Source organism: Fulmarus glacialis, unplaced genomic scaffold (genome assembly GCF_000690835.1).
Source record: "Fulmarus glacialis isolate BGI_N327 unplaced genomic scaffold, ASM69083v1 scaffold29967, whole genome shotgun sequence".
In the NCBI taxonomy this organism is placed as follows: Eukaryota; Metazoa; Chordata; class Aves; order Procellariiformes; family Procellariidae; genus Fulmarus; species Fulmarus glacialis.
The window spans coordinates 17405-39163 of record NW_009224446.1 but is presented as its reverse complement, the minus strand read 5'-3'; the positions used below and the strand labels follow the sequence as shown (position 1 = coordinate 39163).

The window sequence follows — 21759 nt, the reverse complement described above, 5'->3', positions numbered from 1 at the left end:
ATGTATGTCGTCTTTCCTGCTTGGACCATTCCTGACGTCGTCATTTGCTGCACCATCTCCTCAGAGCAATTTGCTGATAGTGTAATGTCTTGCCAGATGACGGGGGGTGATGTCATCCACGAGCCCTCTCAGCCACTCTTCCCCTTTCACTCAACCCTGAGATTTTGTAGAATTGGCTTCAAATTAGGGTTGCTTTGGACTTGGGAAATACAATGTTTCTCTACTTCTGAGTGATAAAAATGATAAACTTATAATGTGGGGTTTTCTAGAAAATCTATGGGTCTGTCAGTTAAAGTACTATTCAGTGTGACTTAAGATGAATTTTCTGTAGTGGTTTGAGTCTGTTTTCCTGTATTTTCTGTATTAAAAAAGAGTAAGATACACTTGAGTGCACGTACGTACATTATACATCTCAAAGAGCAAATAGCTCCCAGTAAATCAGACTCTGTTCTCAGCTGCCATAGGTAATTCAGATTAATTCAGTACACTGAATGTAGCTAAATTAATTCTGCATTTACACCGGTATTGTTTTGAAAAAGTGTGATTTAATATGTCAGTATTCTCAAGCAAAGTGTAGAATTAAAGTACAATACTCTCACAGGGTAAAAGATAGCCCTATAGGGAACCATTCCCATCCATTATTTTATGTCACTGAAATTCCATAATAGGTCGACATAGTGTAACTGAGAGCAAATTTCAGTCCAAAAATCCATGAAGATAGTTATATGTAACACATTACCTCAAATAAATAGATTAATTAAAAATTTGAGGAATTTGCACTTAGCCATAGTACTGTAGCCATGGTTTTAGTTTGCATGCTTTTTTCATTTTGTATTTGTGCTTTAATTCTTTTTATGAATGTTCAGGTTGAAATAAATCTAAAACGTTATCCCACTCCATACCCGGAGGATTTAAAGAATATGGTAAAATCAGTTCAAAATCTGGTGGGCAAAACAAGCCATGGAGTACGGCCTGAGAACTCAACACCAACTGCGAACAGTGAACAAACTGTGAAAGAAAAGTATGAGCACAAGTGGCCCATGGCACCAAAGGAGATTTCAGTGGAGGTAATGTAAAAGGATCGTTGTTCCTCTCAAGAGTTCGAGATGGGATTTTAACATAACTCCATCAAATGATATTCTGCATCTGCTGTGAACTTCATACCAAATAGTTTCTAGTTTCATTCCGTAAAGTTAATTTAGTTTTATATTGAGTTGCTGTTTTTCCCAATACTACTGAGTTTATCAGACTGAATTTTTGGTTTTAAATCTATCTAGATCTGAATTTTGGTATTGATATATACAAGCACTGTCCTAAATTTTAATTATATGAGAGACTTGCATATTAGCAGGAGAATGGACCTGGTCACAGTTTACATCTCAAACTTTAGTAAGTATATTTCTGCATCAAGTATGTTAATGACAAGTCAGTTTGTTCTGTCTGACCCTACTATGCCATTAGGTTCTGCTTCTTCTATTCACATTACGTGTAGTAGATAGCCAATTAACCTTGTCAAAAGTTAATGAAGTCAGCAGGAGTGCTTCTTCAGCTGCAGGAAACTTTAGATCAGGCACCCCCTGAACAGCAACTTACAATGAGTTGCAGAATCTAGCCCTTAATATGTTTGCCAGAAGTGGATCAGTATGCATAGTAACAGTGTCTTCTATTCTAACATGAATACAGTCACTGAAAGGTAAATTCCTAAATACTGCAGTCTTGTGCAAAGCTGTTACAAATAGCTGAAGCTTGATCTCAGAGGGCATCTACTCATTAACATTCACACTAATGACTTACTTTATGCAGGCACAGTTTATAAATAAGGGAAACCTCTTACCCTGGCAGTATGTACTGATAGTTTATAAGGCTGGACAGATCTACAAGAATACCAGCATTCTTGAAAATCTTTATGAAGTCTTAGTGTTCAAAAGAAAGAAATGAGGAAAACATTATGGCCTCAAGTTGTGCCAGGGGAGGTTTAGATTGGACATTAGGAAAAACTTCTTTACTGAAAGAGTGGTCAGGCCTTGGAACAGGCTGCCCAGGGAAGTGGTTGAGGCCCCAACCCTGGAAGTATTTAAAAGACGTGTAGATGAGGCGCTTAGGGACATGGTTTAGTGTGCACGGTGGTGTTGGATTGACGGTTGGACTCGATGATCTTAGAGGTCTTTTCCAACCTTAATGATTCTATGATTCTATGATTATCTTTTCACTTTGTTATTTAAACATTGTAATAAGTTCATTGTCCTTGAAATATCCCCGTCTCTGGCTAGTCGTGTATGCGTGAATTTTTCGTCCTCAGTTTTTCATATCCTTAACACAGATTGGCTGTTCTTACATATTCTGCAGTCACTGTAGCTGCTCTGTCAATACTGTGTGTTTTATTTACAGTTAAACATTTTAATTTCTTAAAAAACAAAACCCAAAAGTTTTCTCTTAAGATGGCTTCAGAAGACTTTCTTCAAATCTAGGCACAGTTTCGATTAGTACTTCAAACTAAAATATTTAAGTTGAATCATTCATGTTTTTATCTAAATCTGAAATCTTAAATTCCACCATTATTCCTTTTTACTCATTAAATTCTTTCTTACTGTGTAAATCTGGCCTTTGAACCAACTTATGTCTTGTGGCATGAGTATTGACATGTTCTGCTGTTGTTGCTTAATACATACAATTTATTTTGCATCATCTAGCTTTTGAACTTCAATATTCTTAATAGCTTTCTGCAGGTTTTAATTATCCCTACTGTGAACACACATGTGTTATCTCTGGAATTGGAATCAATGTTGTCTGACAAAGACATTAGGTGTTTGGTCTTGTGGCTGTGTCTGGTGACGCAGGCTTCAGAAATAGGTGGCTGTACTGGTTTAGTTGCTGTTAAATTAAATGTTAAGTTGTTAAACTAAAATGTTAACATCCCAGTTAACTGAGCCACAGCAGAGAGTCCTGTGAGTGTGCAGAGCCCACTGAAGCCTCCATTATGGAGGTGTAAGGAAAGAGTAAATGGCAGCAACACCATAAATTACTACAGTTACTCTGAAATGCTTTTGTGACTACATACGGTGTTCTGACATAGAAAAAGGTGAAGACAAATTTCATTCTTATGTTTCATTCTTTGATAAAAATGCATTCACTTTTGCAACAGAATAATCATATCTAGTTTTTTGTGAAAGTACATGAACAGTTAATTGCATAAGTATCACAAAAAGCATTCTGTAAAAATAATTAAATTGCTGAAGACCCTGCGGTAATTCCTGAAGTGCAATTAAATAATGTGATTGCAATTTCCTAGTTAATTTTCTACCACAAGCAACTGATGTGAGTGCATGACTATTTCCATCATACCAGTGAAGATGTATTTTTCGTCTTCTATTATTATAATAGTGAAGATGGTGGAACTTTTTCAGATTTTAATTTCCCTAGTACTTGGTCAAGACTAGTAACACAACTATCTTGTCAACTAAAGAAAAGAAAAAAAGTGTTCTTGTCATTCATACAAATAACGACACTGGGAAAATTTTATGGCTGTAAAGCAGGATGATGTATACATTTTCCTCTCTTTGCCTTCCTGCATGAAGATAAAGAAAAAGTATGGGAAACTGCAGAAAAAATGTGAATGATTTTGTGAATAATATTAGCATGATTTTAGTTGTAACGCATTAAATAAAACATAATTAAGCTCCATTTGCTTTTCAGATAATTAGGAGACATGATCTCAAGCCTCAAGTTAAAATACAGTTTGAAAATGCAGGTGTGTTCTGATATAGATTTAAACTGAAGACAGTTTCTAATAACAAGGTAATTTAATTTCAGGTGCAATGCTCACTTTTTCATCCTCAGAGGCCAGATAAGCTGGTTTCTTTTCTGATCTCTTTTGGGTTTTCTTGCAATTAATTTACACGTCTCTTCACAAAACTGTTTCTAAATAATTAAGGGGAGCATCTGAAATGAGTAACAAGCTACATTTCAAATCCCCTGTATCATCCTCCACCTTCAGTTATAATAAGCAAACAATTTCTTAATTAATCATCAATTAAAATAAACCTCTTCATTGTCCTAAGTCATTTTGAAAGATGTGCATTTTGGACAAAAAGAAGTCTGGGATAACTTAGTGCGTTGTGTAGCCTTTCCATGAGAAACAATGAGAAATACCACAAATCAGAAATTAAGGTCTTTATAGTTAATATTCTTGATATGTATGGATTGACAAATAAACTGGAAATACTTCTATATAATCTCAGCTTTGGATTAAAAAAAAGTCTTTTCTAGTCCAACTTTTGGACTAGATTTCCATCCTTTGTGTTAATTCCTAGCAGGTTTATTAATACTGTGTAAAAAGGAGAGCTTGTTATTCTTTGAGTGATCTGATGCAGATGCCGGTGCTAACAGCTAGAAAAATACCGCCTCAGCTGTATTGGATCTTCTGAGATCTTCATCTCATTTCAGTCAAAATAGGATCTCAATCCTTTTAACTTCTGACTTTGTTACTGTGTGGGTTTGGGTTGTGGGGGTTTTTTAGGTGGGTGGGGGTGGAGAGGAGTGTTCTTTTTCTTTTGTTTTTAATGAAAGTTTCAGAGACTTTCTTAAAGATCATCTTGCCTTTCCAGGAAGACTTACCCACTTACACACTGAAGCCAGGATGCCTGGCTTCAATTGATTCAGTTGATGTGTCTATTGTGGGAGCTGTTTTCCACTAATGAGATGCACAATGACAGTCTCTCCTGTTTGGGAGAGGAATATATGCTAAAGATTTTTGGTTTGTATCGGCTTTAAGCCCATACCTTGATAAGCTCTTTGCAACAGAATTACCTATATTTTACCAGGAGTCAGAAATGTCTGACTGAAATTATAGAGTTTTTGGTTTCTGCATGGCACAAAAGATCTTTACTGAAGTTATGACCTTGGTGCCTTCTTGTCAAAGGAGAAAGGAGGTAATGGTTTACTCATCTGGAGGTCTGACTCACAAGAGACCTTTCTTCAGATAGGATGTCAAATGTCTTAAAGTTCATTTTGAGTTACTTTGACTTCTGCCTGACCTTATCTAAGTGTCTGGATTGGAGGGGCATTATTCAGGGCTGCCTCCAAGATAAAGCCTACCTTCCATAAAATCGGTCCAAGACATTACTTGACCCCCTGAGGCTACTGCTTTGTCTGTCCCCACCTGCATGAGGACTCAGGAGGTGCAGTATGACATGTTTGGACATGGCACTCTGGACAAACTCATATACACAGGGGATGTAAGTCTGATTTATGTTTGATGGACCATGAAGTGGCTTTTTTGCAAAAGGCCTGAGACTCTCTGTTGGCAGCAGCCTAGGTGAGATGTATGCAGTTGGGTGCATTTCCATCTAGATAAAGAGGAACAGAAGCTTGTTTCCTCCAGAGATGGGAGAGCACAGAGTGCAATTCACATATCAGGGTGTTATAACTCAGGGCAGTACTGAGACTTCTGTCCTCACACTGAAGACCACATACAGAGCTGGGCAAGAGCCTCTCCATGGTTTATAACTGAGGGTGATGTTAGAAGGTCTCCTATCCTCTGCAGTACATGACTGACGACTGGTCAGATAAGCATCTGCAGTTTATCTTTGCAGAATCTTGACTATGTCAGCTAACGGGCTTACCCATATGAGATTAAACTACTGCAAATGGAAATTTTCATTGTAAAATACATCTTTTTAGACTGGGGGTCTCTAACTTTGATTTCTTTGGTGATAGGTAGTTCTGGTCAGTTCTTGGATGCATCCCCTTGGCTGTATTTCTGATCACCTGAATAGGCAAGGTTAATGCGTGCATTCCTCCAGCTCCTTGCTGGCCCACCAAACTGCAAGGCAAAGAGGTACATGGCAGAAACAATCATTATGCCCTACCTGCAGATGACAACTTTTTTCCAGGATCTACTATGTCTTTCCATGTGGAGTCCCAAAAACTACCTCTGCCCCAGTCTGTTCCTCATGTACTTATGTCTCCTTTTAAAGCTCTATCATGTGTCTGAGACTGCCTGCTGGAGCTGAAAAGGTGAGAGCTCATTGCATCAGTGCCGTAACGTTGTGCTGGCTGCTGTATCACCTCTGCAGATAGGAAGTGATTGGGGTTCCTTCGTTCTCCCACTTTCAGATTCCGTATCCACATTCGGAAGTTTTCCTTCCATCAGTTATATCTTGTATTAACATCCTGTTTGGGACAAGCTTCAGATCTAACGGCTCCTGCAACTGGCCTTTCTGGAAGCTGCCACTGCAGCCAGAAGAGTGAGAGAGATTTAGGAGCAGGTGGAAGATCCTCCACTCTGCTTTCTTCTGGAATAATCCCATGTTTTGGGGTGACTCTCAGTGCATTTCTGGATTGGTGACTGAATTTTATTTAGATCAGTCTGATAATAGCTAGCTTAGACAGCAAAATATCCAGAACTGTGACTGCCTTTCACATGCTGAGCTTCAGATAGAATTCATTTTGTGGTTTTGTCAGGAGAAGACTATTTAGTGGGGTTTTGAAATTATAGACAGGGCTGAGAGGTGGAAGTGCTGCCATTTTCTGTGCAGAGACTGTAACGTGGGTAAGTGGCTCAGTGAGGCTTTGTTACAAAACCGCACCACTAACTGATTCTCAGGAAAGATGGCTATGCCTCAGTTAGTCTTGCTTGTATCTAGGGATATTCTGACAGCTGTCTGGTTGCATTTGTTCCTACACCTTCTGTGATCTCCTTTATTCTTTCATTAAAGTTTTAGTAAAATCTGGACTGAGTAACATTTGCCTTAATCCGTTTAATTCTTTGCTTCTCCATTTCTTTATAGCCAGCTTGTCATTCTTCAGATTGACCTGGCTGCCTCCAGTTTAGCAGTGCTGCCTACCCTCTATGTATATTTAATTGTTCCTCTGGAATAGATCCAGCATTAATGGTCCCGCATTCCCCTGCCTTGTGCGTGCTGTGTCTGCCCAGAGCCCCAGTCTGCTCTATTCGGAGGCTATATATTCTTTGCAAGCAGACTCTAAGAGTTACGTTATTTTAAAAATTCCATCTCTCCAGATTATAATTTAATGTTCTTGTGTTGTCAGCATGAATAATTGGTGATATTTCTCTTTTCCAGTTATTTTAATGGTTTTTACCATGTATTTTCTCTTGGGAAACAGCTCACCATATTTGTCTGTCCTCTACCTGTATCTTTCTCTGGTTAGTCCTGAGGAATAAGTTCTGACACAACACAATTGCATTTCTCTCTTCCCTTTGTTCTTGCAATTGCTCCTGTTAAGAATACTCTTTTCTTTTTTTTCTATTAGTGACCTTTTTGTTCTTGGGCTTGTAAGAAAAAAGGTCCTCTTAAACAGAGTAGAATTAAATGGAATATGATTTTGGTTTTTTACAACATATTTCACTTTCATGGTGTGTTCATAAATGCCAGACTAGTTCTTTCAAAAGTGTATTGATTTTTGTTGGAATAGCTGGACTAGGGGCTAAAAAAAAAAAAAAAGAGAAAAAAAGACTGTAACATAGAAAACTTCATAAAATCATGTACCTGAAATAAAAACCTGTGTTCATCATTATGTCAAAAATGGAACTGCTGGTTCTTCCTATTTTACAGCAAGTAGTTTTATTTTAAGCTTATAACTTTTGGAAGTTTCATGGCACAATATTGGGATTCTAGGTTCAAGATAGAGAAAATAAAGAATTCCAAAAGAGTCACCTGTCTGATACAGACAACACTCATAAATCGACTCTGGAAATCCCAGAAAGGAAGGAGAAAGAAGAGCATACAAAAAGCTCAGAGGTACAACAAGAAACTTAACATGCACCATGTTTCAAAGGTGGAGAATTTCACACTCTGCGAATGCTATGCACTTTTTTATTTCTCAAAAAACAGTTTTGCACAAGTTTGTTACGCTGCACCAGAAAATGATTGTGCTGCACTGGAAAAATGCTGTTGCACTATTGCTAGCTTTAAGTTGTATGTACATCACTACAGTTATGTAAGAAATACCATACACAACAAGGCATCTCTGCATGTGAAAGCAGTTTAAAGTCTTGAATATACTATACCATGTAAGAGTCAGTATGTAGCTATATTTGCTTAAATGTTAGTACTGAGGGGATTAATTAAATGGGCTGTGAAGATACCTGTTCTTTGCTGTTTTGGTATGGTACTACCTCCAGTAGAACACCAAATGCAGAAGGATTAAAATGTCTGTTGTGTAAATACAATTATATTCTTCAAGCATAAATTGCATGGCAAATGCTTCTACAAATCTCTGTTTCCACTGTTACTACAAAAAGTAGTTAATGGAGAGTAAACCTCTGAAAGTTTTCTCCTTATGAGTAAAAGCAAGTAAATTTTAAAAATATTGTAGCATTTTACATTTCAATAATGTGTTTTCGTTTTGGTACTCCATTTTAAATTGTTTCTCTAAATATTACATCTCTTTCCTTTATTGACTTCACTCTGCAAAATCACTGGAGTACCTTTAACAACAAAATGTCAGGGTACAGAGATCCTCATAATGTCTCCATTAGTGTAAGTTCCCTCCTAAACATATTTCTCTTAATCATTTCCTTCCTCATTTGTACTACTAATTATTGATTTTCTCCGAATATCTCTCCAAAACTTCCTCTTTTTTACTAGATACTCTCCTTCTCCAACTTCCATTCTCTTTACGAAATCACAGCTCATCCTCTCGCTTTGAGATGATGCACGTTTCTCATACCCCTTCCCACAAGGATCTCGATGGGCATTGTCACGACTTTGCAGTGTTGCCATGCCCATCTCCATCAGTTCCCTTTCCATTACATTTCCCTGAGCCCGTGCACCAACACCCACAAAGTGGGTTTCCCATATTGCTCTTTCTTCCGGCTCCCTTTCCTTAAGTCCCCTCCTGAGGGCAGGGTTACCAGTATCGTTCCTCCAGGGAGTGTCATCCCCTACCCTGTCTCCCCAAGACACCTATCTTCAGGTCAGAGTCTTTCTCATTTCTGAACTTTCTTCCAGGGATAAGAAATGCCATAGATTCCCTGTTTGTGCCTTCATTCCCTTCCAGCTATCCTATGAGCCTAATTTAAATGTCCCAATTTAAAATACCTCTTTCTAAGACTACATCTCACTTTCTTTCCACTTTTTATCTCATGTTATTTTCAGTGTATATCCTGTTGCTGGCTAGAACAGCAGAACAGTTTTGCAGGGCAGTCTTTGAAGGTCAAGATTTGCTGAACTCTCAATGAGAAGTTTATGAAATCTGAATCATTTTGATTTAGCAAAAAACTGTTTAGAGACAAAGTCATTTTAATGAAATATATCTATAGGGACAGTTGAATATATGGAAGGACTTGTGCCATGAATAAATGAATGAGGAATACTTACTCCTGAAATAAGTAGTAATTGTTTATTCAAAATTTTTATTTATTTCTACTGGCAGCTTGCATTTTTGTGACCTTTACTTCATCAAAAATGTTTACATGGCCTTGATGTATCTTGCAAGTGCCATCTGTTTTGTCCACATTTTCAGAATGAACACATCACCATAGTTTTTACAAGTATTTATGTAGGACTAATTAGAATTTTCAGCTGACAGATCGGCATGATTAGACACTACCTGTATGGTGGGGTTTTGGTGTGTTGTCACATTCATGAAAAGAAGGCTGTGAAATGTTTGTTCATTGCAGTTTGAAGTGGATTCTGTTTCCTATGTTTACTCTACATTATTATATTCCTCAGGATGCCTTTGGACATCCTGCCAGTGAGATGAGGATAGGGGAACTTCGTCCTTCCATGCCAGAGACTCCGTTGTACCCACCCAAACTTGTTCTTCTGGGTAAAGAGAAGAAAGGTACTAACTTGACTTACAACCTTTTAGATTAAAGCATATGTAATGTACACAGATAGACACATTACTTAAAATGTTCTACACTTCACTCTGATTTTAAGACATATTATATACATATTTGTGCACTTTTTTATATATATCCATAGTATCAATTAAAAAATGTATTTTTCTAGAGTTTAGTTTTCAAATACCACCTCCTGAAAACGTTTGCTGTGTTTTGTTTCAGAATCGACAGATGAGTCTGAAGCAGATAAGATCCATTGTCTGAATAACAGCGTTTCCTCAGGCACTTACTCAGACTATTCCCCTTCCCAGGCTTCCTCAGGGTCCTCCAATGCGCATGTTAAAATGGGGTCCTTGCAGACAACGGCTAAAGAAGCAGTGAATAACTCTTTGTGGGGGAACAGGTGTGATCATCTTTCTTAACACAGCTTCTGGTTGCCTTTCATCTTATGTTGTCATATGCATTCAAAGTGATCGTATGCTATCGTATCCATTAAGGCACTCAATTAAAAAAATACATTTTTACTCCCGTTTTGCAGAAGCGTACGTAGCTGTTCAAAGCCCAGGCTGTGCAGAGTTGGCCACCCATTCATACTCTATAAATGTCAGTAATTCTACAGCTGGTTTTTCATCTATGTGCTGTAACCATGCATGAAAATCGCCTAGTAATTCGGCTGCAATTATTCTGCTCTGTGTGGTCCTGAGCTGCAGCTGGCTGTAGTTTAGCATAGATAGCAGAGTGTATGTGTCTCACATTATTGCTGTCCTGAGCCTCACTCTGCCCTGGACCTCCAAGAACACCACAGTTCATTGAAAGTTGTAATCTGAACTGGCCATCAGCAACCTGAAAACACCCTCGTACCAATACCAGGAACACCTGCCCTGTCTATTCCTGCCCTAAATCACGCAATGTAGTTCCATCCTAAATGTAGTTCCATCCTAAATGTAGTTCCATCTACAGGCTCTTCCCCAATAAAGAGAGGCTGGAGCCTGCTCACTGCAGATGCATAAAATCTTGGTGGTGAGAACATGCACAGACTGAATCTGGTATTCTTGTTTAAAAAAAAGAATAATGTAAGTGTAAAAAATCTTCCCCTGCACTCATAGAAGATTATTTTTAAAGCAGGAAAATATGTTCAGCTGGATTTGTATGACCGTGGCATTGAGCCACCCAGGACTTTTGACAGACTTCTTAGTTTCTCTGTGTGCATACTTACAGAATCGGTATTCCAGTGCAAAAAACTGCTGCAGCCATTCATGCCAAACCAGTGGCACAAGGTGCACATCTCATAGTACGATCCCAAAGCCAGGGCATAGATGGGAGAATATTAAATTGCTTTATAATTGCGTCTTTCTGATGACTGTTTATGTGCTCTAATAGAGGGCATTTTATCTTGTTTCGTTTTGTTTTGTTTTTGCAGGCTGGCACAGTCATTTCCACAGCCCCTTGAAACAAAGCCATTGCTGAGCCAGCGAGAATCTGCTGCAGCGGGGAACCTGCCCCAGCGCGCCGACAGGCGCCCACTGAGCGACACCTTCGCCGACAGCTGGAACGACAGCTCGCACTACGATAACACAGGGTTCGTTGCGGAGGAGAGCGCGGTGGAGAATCCTAGCGCTAACCCCCTCCTGAGCACGAAATCCAGAAGCACATCTGCGCACGGGCGCAGGCCATTGATTAGGCAAGACAGGATAGTTGGCATTCCCCTGGAGCTGGAGCAGCCGACGCTCAGAAACACACACGAATCTGAAGTGCCTCCTCCCAATCCTTGGCAAAATTGGACCAGAACCCCTAGTCCTTTTGAAGACAGGACAGCTTTTCCTTCCAAACTGGAAAGCACCCCCACCACCAGCCCTTTGCCTGAGCGGAAAAATCATGTCAAAGAGTCTCCTGAAATGACTAGCACTTTCACTCCAGGAATAGCGTGGGAATATCACGATTCAAATGCTAACAGAAGTCTCACAAACGTCTTTTCCCATATCCACTGTCGCCCAGATCCTTCCAAAAGCGTTATTTCAATCAGCAAGAGTACAGAACGGCTTTCTCCGATGATGAGGGATTTAAAAACTAACAAATTTAAGAAGTCACAAAGTATCGATGAGATAGACATTGGTACATACAAAGTGTATAATATACCCTTAGAAAACTATGCATCTGGTAATGATACTGTAGGAACCCAGGAGAGGGTGGACAAGCTCCTGGGCCCGGAGCACGGCATGCTGAGCATGTCCCGCAGCCAGTCGGTCCCCATGCTGGACGACGAGCTGCTGACCTACGGCAGCGTCAAGGTGCAGCCGCAGCAGAAGTCATCCGTCACGAAGAAAGTCTACCAGTTCGACCAAAGCTTCAACCCGCAGGGAGCAGTGGAGGTCACCGCAGAGAAAAGGCTACCGCCGCCTTTCCAGCTCAACCCCGAGTACATTCCCCAGCAGAGTAAAAACCTGCCCCAGGATCTGGTCAGCCCGAGGGCCTACCGCGGCTACCCCCCCGTGGAGCACATGTTCTCCTTCTCCCAGCCTTCCGTGAACGAGGAGGCGGTCAGTGCCCCCTTTGCGAGCCAGGGGTCTCGGCCGGGGTTCTTGAGGAGGGCGGATTCGTTGGCCAGCTCCACCGAGATGTCCATGTTCAGGAGAGTCAGTGAGCCCCATGAGCTGCCCCCGAGCGATAGGTATGGCCGGCCTCCGTACCGAGGAGCTGTGGAGCGCCAAGGCAGTATCTCGGTCTCTGAGTCTCAGTTCCTCAAGAGGAACGGCAGGTACGAAGACGAGCATCCTTCCTACCAAGAAGTGAAAGCCCAGACTGGAAGCTTTCCAGTTAAAAACCTTACACAAAGGAGGCCGTTGTCTGCAAGAAGCTACAGTACAGAGAGTTACGGCACATCCCAAACCAGGCCGGTTTCAGCGAGGCCTACAATGGCAGCTCTGCTGGAAAAGATACCGTCAGACTATAACTTGGGTAACTATGGCGACAAGCCTTCCGATAACAGTGATATAAAGACAAGGCCTACCCCTGTGAAGGGAAATGAGAGCTGTGCTAAAATGCCCGCTGACTGGAGACAACAGCTACTTAGACATATAGAAGCTAGAAGGTTAGACAGGGTATGTTTGGCATTTCTCTGCAATTAATGCCTTTAGTTGTGTGTTTCGGTATTTCAAACTATTTGCACGTACAGTGGTAACCACCAGAATTCTCAGTAATGAAATTCTTGCATTGGTGTCAGAGGAGCCAGCCCGCAAAGGGGTATGGGGGTGCTCAAAAGCAGCTGGAGTGAGGGGTAAAAGAGTGATAAAGAGTCTCTGCATGAGTAACGCACCACCGTGCACGTTACTAATGTAGTAACTGCTGCAGCACTGTCTGAAATAATAAAACGCATAAAAATCTCTCCTTATCAACAGATGTGAACGTGCTGCTGAAGTCCACCACTTCAGTAACCATTTGGGAGCTTTAAAAGATGCTGGATACATCTTTGCAGTAAAAGGCAATAAAGAAAAACATCACAGATAAAAAGTAAAATAATGTATTTTAGCTTTCATATCACTGTTAGTGGAGGGGTTCTAAAGGTATCTCAACTCCAAAAAATATCACTGGATAGACACTGCCACTGTTTTTTACAAGGAATATCATTATTACTCCTTTTAGCAGTAGGAAGTTATGCTTATTTACCTTCTATACAAAATAGTACAAGTACTATAGTGCATGATTTTGGTAATGATTTTGACTATTTAGACCTGCTTCATGAATCAAATTTACTTCTAAATATCTTCTAATAATCTGAAGTGGTTGTGAAAAATTGCTGTCATCAAATGCATAAGTTAGTTTCAAAATGTGTCCGTGTACCTATTTTGTGCTAGATACTCATGAGTTTGGTGTTAATATACGCATTACCTTCCAGTTGCACGGATGTGATGCATGTTAAAATATCATTAAGGATCAAATGGGTAAACTTTAAAAACTGGCTTGAAGGCTGAAGCTTTTTCCTTACTTCAGCTATTTTCCTTGTGTTGCGTAAAACTGGATAGAAAATACATAATACCTAGGCAAAATAGTGCACCCCAAGTAGAGACGTTTCTGGTGGAAATAAACACTTCCCAGATGTTGTTCATTTCAGAAATATCTTTACGCTTAGTTTACAGTGTGTATTTGCTTAAGAAATACTTTATCTCATGGAAAGCTGACACTGGTGATTTTATCCAGTTAAATTGAGTTCATAGTAATCCCTGCAGGTGCCAGCGTTGTTTGCAACATACGATAAGCAAAGCTCTAAGAAGCTGGGCTGTGTGGTGGCGATTTTGCTGCCATGCAGCAGCTGCTCCAGGAGAAGACGCTGCCCATCTGCCCGCGGCCGGCGAGATGCCGGTCTGTGCAGGACCTGTGTGCCCGCTGTGCTGGGCCCAGCCAAAGCTTGTCCCTCGTGGGCAGCTGCCAGCCGGGGAGCAGTTGCAAAGCTCATAAGATGGTGCAGAGCCTTTTTGAGTAGGATTTTTTCTTCTGCCTTTGATGCTCTTTGATGCTAGATACATGTTTTCTGGCCCATCCATGGTTGCGCAGACATACCAAAATTTGGCCATATTTGCAAAGTAAAGACTCGTATACCGTGTTATATACTGCAATTTTCAAACAACAGATAACAACATATTTCATCCGCTGTCAGCGTTGAAGTCTTTTATGGTATCCATTTTATGTATAACTAGCAATGTATTTGCTTCTGTGTGACTCAGTGCATGCATCAAGAAGCTATTTATTTCTTGGTACTGTTTGTTTGCTTAAACTAAAACTTTGTGAAATTAACCATATATGTGTGATACTTAATTCAATGAGCATGTGTGTTCATATCCTGTCACGTGGTTGTTTCCTCTACTCAGACCGCTGCTTACAAACACAACACAGTTAGCCTTGGCATGCTGCACTCTGGAGGGTTTTCAGCAATGCATGCCGGCAGAAGCATGACTTTAAACTTGCAGACTAAATCTAAATTTGAAAACCAAATGCTTCAAGAGCTACCTCTACCGAAAGTAAGTATGGGATAGCCAGCATATACCAGCATTACAAAATAAATTAATAATACTCCTTGCTTTTTCCTGGTTTAGCTTTTGCCTATTATTCATGCTTATACTATACACAATCCAAAAAGCAAAGATGATGGTAATACAGTTTTCCTACTCAATAATCTTGCTTTTTGGATTAAGTAGCTCACATGGCTGTCATTACTGCTTTCTGCTCTCATGTTAGACTGATGCGATCATTTTCTCAATGACTTAATCTGTGCACAGAAATGGAGAACGTGTTTTGTTTTGTGACTGTTTGATCTTAGAAAAATTAATGTAGAAGTGTTTAATATGCATTTAAATAGGCTCCAAGAGACAGGGATTTTAATACTTGAACATTAATTGGGTATGCTCTAGTAGTGATGAGTTTTGAGTACCACACCTAAACTAATTTTAAACTTTAGTTGAGTAATGCCTATAGAAAGAAAATAATTTTCTCATTTTTTACTGTTTATTTTACAGCTATTAAGGTATATTGTTGATAAGTACATACATACAAAATACTATACAAGCAAATGTTTGATGGGAAAAGCATGTATGACAAGCCAGAGAGGGACATTGCTAAAGTATTTTCAGAGTATCAGAGAGGAGATGCTGAGACCTTACTCTGCATCAGGCGTGGCCACACCGGAGTCACGGCGGCAGCCGGTTGCAGACTCTTGCAAGCAGTCGCACTGTTGGGATTGTGTGTAATGGCAGGGGGCTACTGCCGTGCTAGAAGCGACGAGCATCGTTAGTGTCTTACTGCATGAGCATCAGTAGCTGTTGGTACAAATTAGCAACATCTCTGTGGGCAATTAAAGGGTAACAGAGCACAGATCCAGGCACTGAAATGTGATCATCTGCACTGTTAATTGCTGGACTGGCCTCAGGCGTGGTTTGGCCCAGGCCAGCTGGCACCCTCCCAGGCAATCCCTGGCCAGGGCTCCAGAGTCAGCACTGGCCAGAAATTCCCAAAGGAGGGTTCCAATGCCTGATTTAGGTGTTTAGATCCAAGCCTATTTAGAAGAATAAGATAATTTAATGGCAGCAGCATGACCAGATTGTGCTGATTGGCCGGAGGGCAGGCTTTAGCATGGCTTAGCTCACTAATACAGGTATATGCACTGTACACTGGATTTCCAAGCAAAGCTGTGGTAGGTTAACAGCACACGTGCACACACACACACACACACACAAACACACAGATCATTGTCAGGTTTCTCCTGCTGTAACTTACTTTCCATACATGTTAACTTCATTTACACCTCCCATTCAGCTGTCCCTGGATTTAAACAAGTCCTAATGTTAGTGTGTGCTTTTCTGTTGTTCAGTTGATGACATCTAGGTCGAATCTTAACCGCAGATGTGTGTGTTTGGACGTAGGCAGCTTTCCAGTGTTGGTCATACTGTTTTTTTCTTTCAAAGAATTTGTTTGTCGTCTTGAGTAATTCTTGTCACAAGTCCTTGAAAGAAGTCCATTTGACATCAACTCCAAATAATGGTACTATTTTTCTACACACATTTAGGAATAAGGTATTATATACATCACTTTAAGAATTTTAGCCTGTAGATGAATATGGATACTAATATATGGATGTCTGAGGAAATTCACGTAACTGTTTAGAGTGACACGTGTTGGGGTGTGGTCTTATGTGAATTATTCTGCTTTATATTTCACCAGCATTTCATTGCTACATACCCATATAAAATGTGATGCTGAACTGCATGAAGGGGGTGGGTGTATTCTCTTACTGTACTGTTTGGAAAGCAGTGAAAAATTATTGTTGAACAAATAATATGAATGTTTAGTATTGTTTAATTTTATTCCTTCACGTGTTCTAAAGAATTTGCATTTCTTAATGAATCCAGGCCACAGCAGCTTAATATTTACCTCTTCTTTTTCCTCTTTCTTGTGGCCTAGATTCAAGAGAGTAATGAGTGAGGTCTAACTGTCCAGTGGAAGATCAGGAAATCAAGTATAGCAATTACTTATTTTGAGAAAGTTTATTACATCGATTCTATGCCATGTATAATAAGTTTGAACTGCTGCTTTTCATTTTTTACCTAGACTTAATAGATATGTAGTTTGTTTGCAGTCTGTCCGAGCCTTGTAAATGAATAATATTGCAAGTAGGCAAATTCATTTTACTGCAGAAAATGAAAAGAAAAATCTGTTATCACAGAATTTTCCTATTTATTGAAAAAGCAGAAAGCACCCTCTATATTTTTTCTTTTTCCATTTTGAGTGCGAACTCACCTCTGCAGATTAGTCAGTTGCTTATAAAACCGGCAGAGCATTGTCTGCAGTGACAAAAGAAACACTTTTCAGAAGAATGCTTTCAATTTTTGGCATCCATCTCACAGTTCTTTTAAAAGTTTATGGTTTGGTGCACTTCATTCTCAGAAGCGTACAGTACCACCTCCCTGTAGGAATAATCAGCATATTCACATGTATCACTTAGGAGGAAAAACAGAAGTTCCCTTAGGAAGCTGCCTCACTAATCCCCTCTGTCTCTGCATGGTGAGAGCACATAGCATGTTTTATAAATTCATGTCACTGGGGGGTGAGCAGATTTCCAGCACAGCCTTGGGTACCTCTGTCTGTGGGTGACTCTGGAAGGGATGCCTCATGTCACAAAGACGGTGGCCTTTCTTTTTCATTGTTTTTTACTACTACTCAGAGCAGAAATTTTTGCAATTGTACTTTTTCATTTAGAAGTTGTTTGCTGCCCTGGTCTCAGATGATGTACAGCAAACAGGGCAGAATGGCTGATCCGTGAGTTTACGTAGGCACAAAGAGCCCTACCTGTCCAACCAGGTTCTGGTCTGGACAAACAGGGCTCAGAGTGTCCTGGGCTGGGAAGCCCCGGGAAGGGGCTAACCCCTGGCAGCGTGTTCAGGCAGGCTGCTCACAGTCCTGGATGCCTGTCTGGACACAAAGGTTTAGCTGAATGTGAGGGACTTAGAGCCGTATCATCAAGTTTCATGCATGGCCATACGCCAGCATGCAGCTCTGGGCACAAATTTGCCAGCGTTCAAGAGTGTTGTGCTATCAGAGAGCAGCAGCACTGCTGCATCAGGCACTGGGACTAGTGTCTGTTGAGCTGTGAGGGATAACCTATGGAAAAAGTGCTGAGGTTCCTCTCATTTTTCCATTTTTAATGTGTGTAAAGAAAGCTCTACAGGGAGGTCTTGTAGTCTCAACGTGGGAAATGTTTTTCTAGTGGTTTTTAATATAAGGAAAATCACATCTTTCCTCATTTTTCTGGAAGACTTCTTGAATGATGAGAGAATTATAATGAAAGTTTTCTTTGATTTTAAATGATTAGGGTTGAACTTTTTTACTTAACCTCTGAGGAGTATGATTTAAATCACAATTTACTTCTGTTTACTTCTAAAGGTTTTTTAAGCTTGCATAAAAAGCATTCTTAATTGACCAGTTACCAGCTTTAATATTTCAAAGCAACAGTTTCATTTGTTCTTCGGTCATCTAAACAAGTGTTTCATGATTTTTTTTTAATCTAAGCTAATGAAGAAATTGCTTGAATGACAGAGGGGAAGAATAAACTTTTTTTTTTCTTTGCAGATTACCATTAATCAGAACTGAATAAGCAGTTAACTGAAAAAGCACTACATAATGCTAAGTGCTGTCAGTGGTAGTACAATGTTGTCATTTTGGAAAGTCTGACACAAAAAGCCATACCCATGTTAGCAAAATTGTCATCTATGTTAAAGAAATACAGAGACAGATAACAGAAAATCAGGATGGGACAGAAAAAGTACACATGTCCTCAAAAGTACTGAAAACAGGAGTAAAATAACCAGGGGAAAAAGTAATAAAGAAGAAACATGTATAAAAGGAGAGAAAAGTGGAAAATAATAACAAAAGTATCAAGCTCATTTAGGAAACTTTAAATGTGTGTTATGTCCATTCATATTCAGGAAAGCATTTAGTTACAGGTTAATACTGTACATATGATATCCTGTTAACTTAGAACAAAACCAGCCATAGCCTAGAGAGAGGTCTGTGAGAAGCACAGCACACACAGTGACACACAGAGCATAGCGCAAGGTAAGAGTAGTCACAAGTTCAATATTGCCATTAAGGAATATATTCTTCAGAAAATATAAGCATATAATCTGTCTTGGTGGCAAATACTTAATAAAAAAGTTTTTGTTGCTTGAACGACTGGTAAGAAAGTTCTAACTCCAATGATTAATGGCAGACTGCATGTTTAAATAGGAACTTTGCCAAAATTTGTTTCTCTGAAAATAATGAGTTATGTTAAATTAATTTTCACTTTTCTCTCATCATTCATTATTCTCATTATTTCTCTTGTATATCTTTCAAGATCTCCTGCTTGTAGAGAGTCCCACAGCAATATGATTACACGTTAACGAAATATTGTAAAAATTTAAGAGGATTTCCATTTTAGCAATAGTGTGTTGCAGTTTAACTGGGATGACTACTGAAATAAATAAGAAGAGAGAATTTTCTGTCATGGTGTGTCCAGTGACTAAAGGCTGCCCTACCATTTCTGCAACAGACCCCGTCGCAGCAGAGCAGCATTCTGGACAACGGGCAGGAGGAAGTGTCTGTGAGCAGCCAGTGGAACCCCTACCAGCTGGGGCGGCGGGACGTGCCACCAGACACCGTCACGAAGAAGGTAAGCAGCACGAGCAAAGCTGCTGGCATAGCTATGGTTGTCTTCTTTTCCCAGCGAATCCCTGGAAGGAGGAGAACAGGTTAATGAGGACAGGTTTGGGAAGCGCATATTTTTGTTTCAAAGTTTAAAGCAATAATCATTATGAATTAAGGATGGTGTTTTCATGCCTGCCACACTTTTTTGTATTTATTTATGCAGATGCTAGTAGTTACATCTATAGTGTGTGAAATGAGCACAGTGGGCTTGGCAGGTGTATTCCTGCATGTATCAGACAGCTGTCGGTTCCCTCTTGTCCTGAAAAGTCTTCATTCAAATGTTTCATTTCAAATACATTCTTCAATTCACGACAAAAAATAAATGTGTTGAGGTGGAGGCCAGCCCAGTGTCTGGACAGTCACAGACATTTTTGCAGAGACATCCTAGGCACACATCATTTGCTGATAAACTCACTAGAAAGGGGTCTAATTTCTAGTACCTTGTGGCAGTAGATATTAAATTCCGGTGCTTGAATCTGGCCTGTTTCTATGAAAACACTGGCTGCTCTCTCCCAGCCCCAACTTGGCTCTTTTCATTGATAGAGAAGCTGCCCTTTTTAGATGCTTTAATCATAAAGCTGGAGGATAGAGGATCTTGACAACTAAACTGTGTTTGCAATCAGCTTTAGAAGGTGGAGCTGCACATGTAAGCAGTGATAATTACATTGATTGTTATCTATATGGAGATCTGTCCTGCTCGTTCCTGAAGTAATGTCTTATGAGTGAATAAACCTGGTGTGAAAGTCGTAATGTGCACACTAATAACTTCTGTAGCGTGATTAACTGTCAGCACTGATGAGGCAAATATCTCCTTACTGGCTTCACATCTTTTTATCCAAGACAATTTCAGGAGCAGTAGCCCTTGCCTTCAGACAAAAGTAGCGACAAGAGATACACATGTACAAGAGAATTGCTTGAAGATGCGAGTACCTAGAGCAGAGACTCCTTCCCAGGCACAGGAGGGTGAGGAGGAGGGCACCCTGGCATTGTTTGATGGTGTTGGCTCTGACAGCCAAGTTATTTGAAGGGTTTCTTTTATCCTCTGATATTCAAGAAACTAGGATAAGAAATTTAAGAGGAGGCACTGCTTATCTCCACTGGCATATTGGGATAAAACCTGCGTTTATCCATTCACACAATCTAACACCATCTATGTCTTGCATTTGTGCATCATCAGTGTTACGATAATAAGAAACTTCCGATTCTGTTTCGTTCTGAATATTTCAGTATCTTGCTGCTCAGATGTGGTAAGTACAAACATTGCATAACTGTACTGAAATCTGCTTAACTCAGTGGAGCAATCCATTGTTACATCCATTGTCAGCTACTTTAATTATACTGTAAATATTGGACACTGAGCTGCAAATAATTAACTTTTGTGGTGGGTGTTAAATAAAGTAAAGAATACAAATGAAATTGGGGAAGCAGTCTGCATAATAGAGATTTTTTTCTGCAGAATAAATAATTCCCATTTCCAAGAAAGGCAGCTTATCCGCCTGCAGCAAGAGCCACAGTGTGAATACATAAGAAGTAGTGATATGATCTCTTCAAAGTCTATTAACAGGAGTGAGAAAATGAATTCTGAAAATTGTTTACCCACCATCCTCAGGAGGTGGTTTGCAATGTGCTGTTATGACAATGCTAATCTCTTCTCCGTTGAAAGTGACCTCAAGTGTCTTGGTTTCCCAGCATCTGGGGATTAAAATACAGCAATTATTTGAAGTCAGACTCAGAAAATCTTCTATAGAATTAAACTTCAACATAACAAACAATTAAATGATGTAAATATAAACTGTAGTATATCTTTTGTTTTTCTACTAACATAATAGTCCTAGTGTGAATGGACTCCTGCAGAGCAGAGTCACTACAGGTAGAGCTATTCTTGGGAAATCACTGGAAGAAGAGTTTGGACTTGTTTTTCCAAGGGGAAGAGCGTGTACTACAGACAGATGGACTGTGTACTCAGGCCAATGTAGTACATAGGACACAGTAATATATGTTCCTAAATTATCCACACATAGAGGGCTACAATACGTGTAGCGATGGCTATTTATGTATGTTAGGTAGGGTGGGAATACTACGCAGTAATCACTACATAATTATGTGGTGTGTGAGTGGTTGTTTCTGTCCTTTTTGCTGTTCAGAATACAGATAAAATGCTAATTTTATTTTAAGTATGATCATTTATATGATCATTCCGTAATTTATGGGCTATTTCTCTT

General features: G+C 39.8%; 1 protein-coding gene across 1 annotated transcript in view; it reads left to right on the top strand.

Annotated features, from left to right (window-relative positions):
- The window catches only part of LRRC7 (leucine rich repeat containing 7), a gene marked incomplete at its 5' end in the record, with an annotated part of 62158 nt that overhangs the window by 27586 nt on the left and 12813 nt on the right, over positions 1-21759 (top strand). Inside the window, 7 exons of the mRNA XM_009582152.1 lie at positions 867-1067; positions 7638-7760; positions 8313-8315; positions 9696-9807; positions 10031-10211; positions 11229-12906; positions 19383-19502. Coding sequence (XP_009580447.1) covers positions 867-1067; positions 7638-7760; positions 8313-8315; positions 9696-9807; positions 10031-10211; positions 11229-12906; positions 19383-19502 — 2418 coding nt within the window. The remainder of the gene's footprint in view (positions 1-866; positions 1068-7637; positions 7761-8312; positions 8316-9695; positions 9808-10030; positions 10212-11228; positions 12907-19382; positions 19503-21759) is intronic.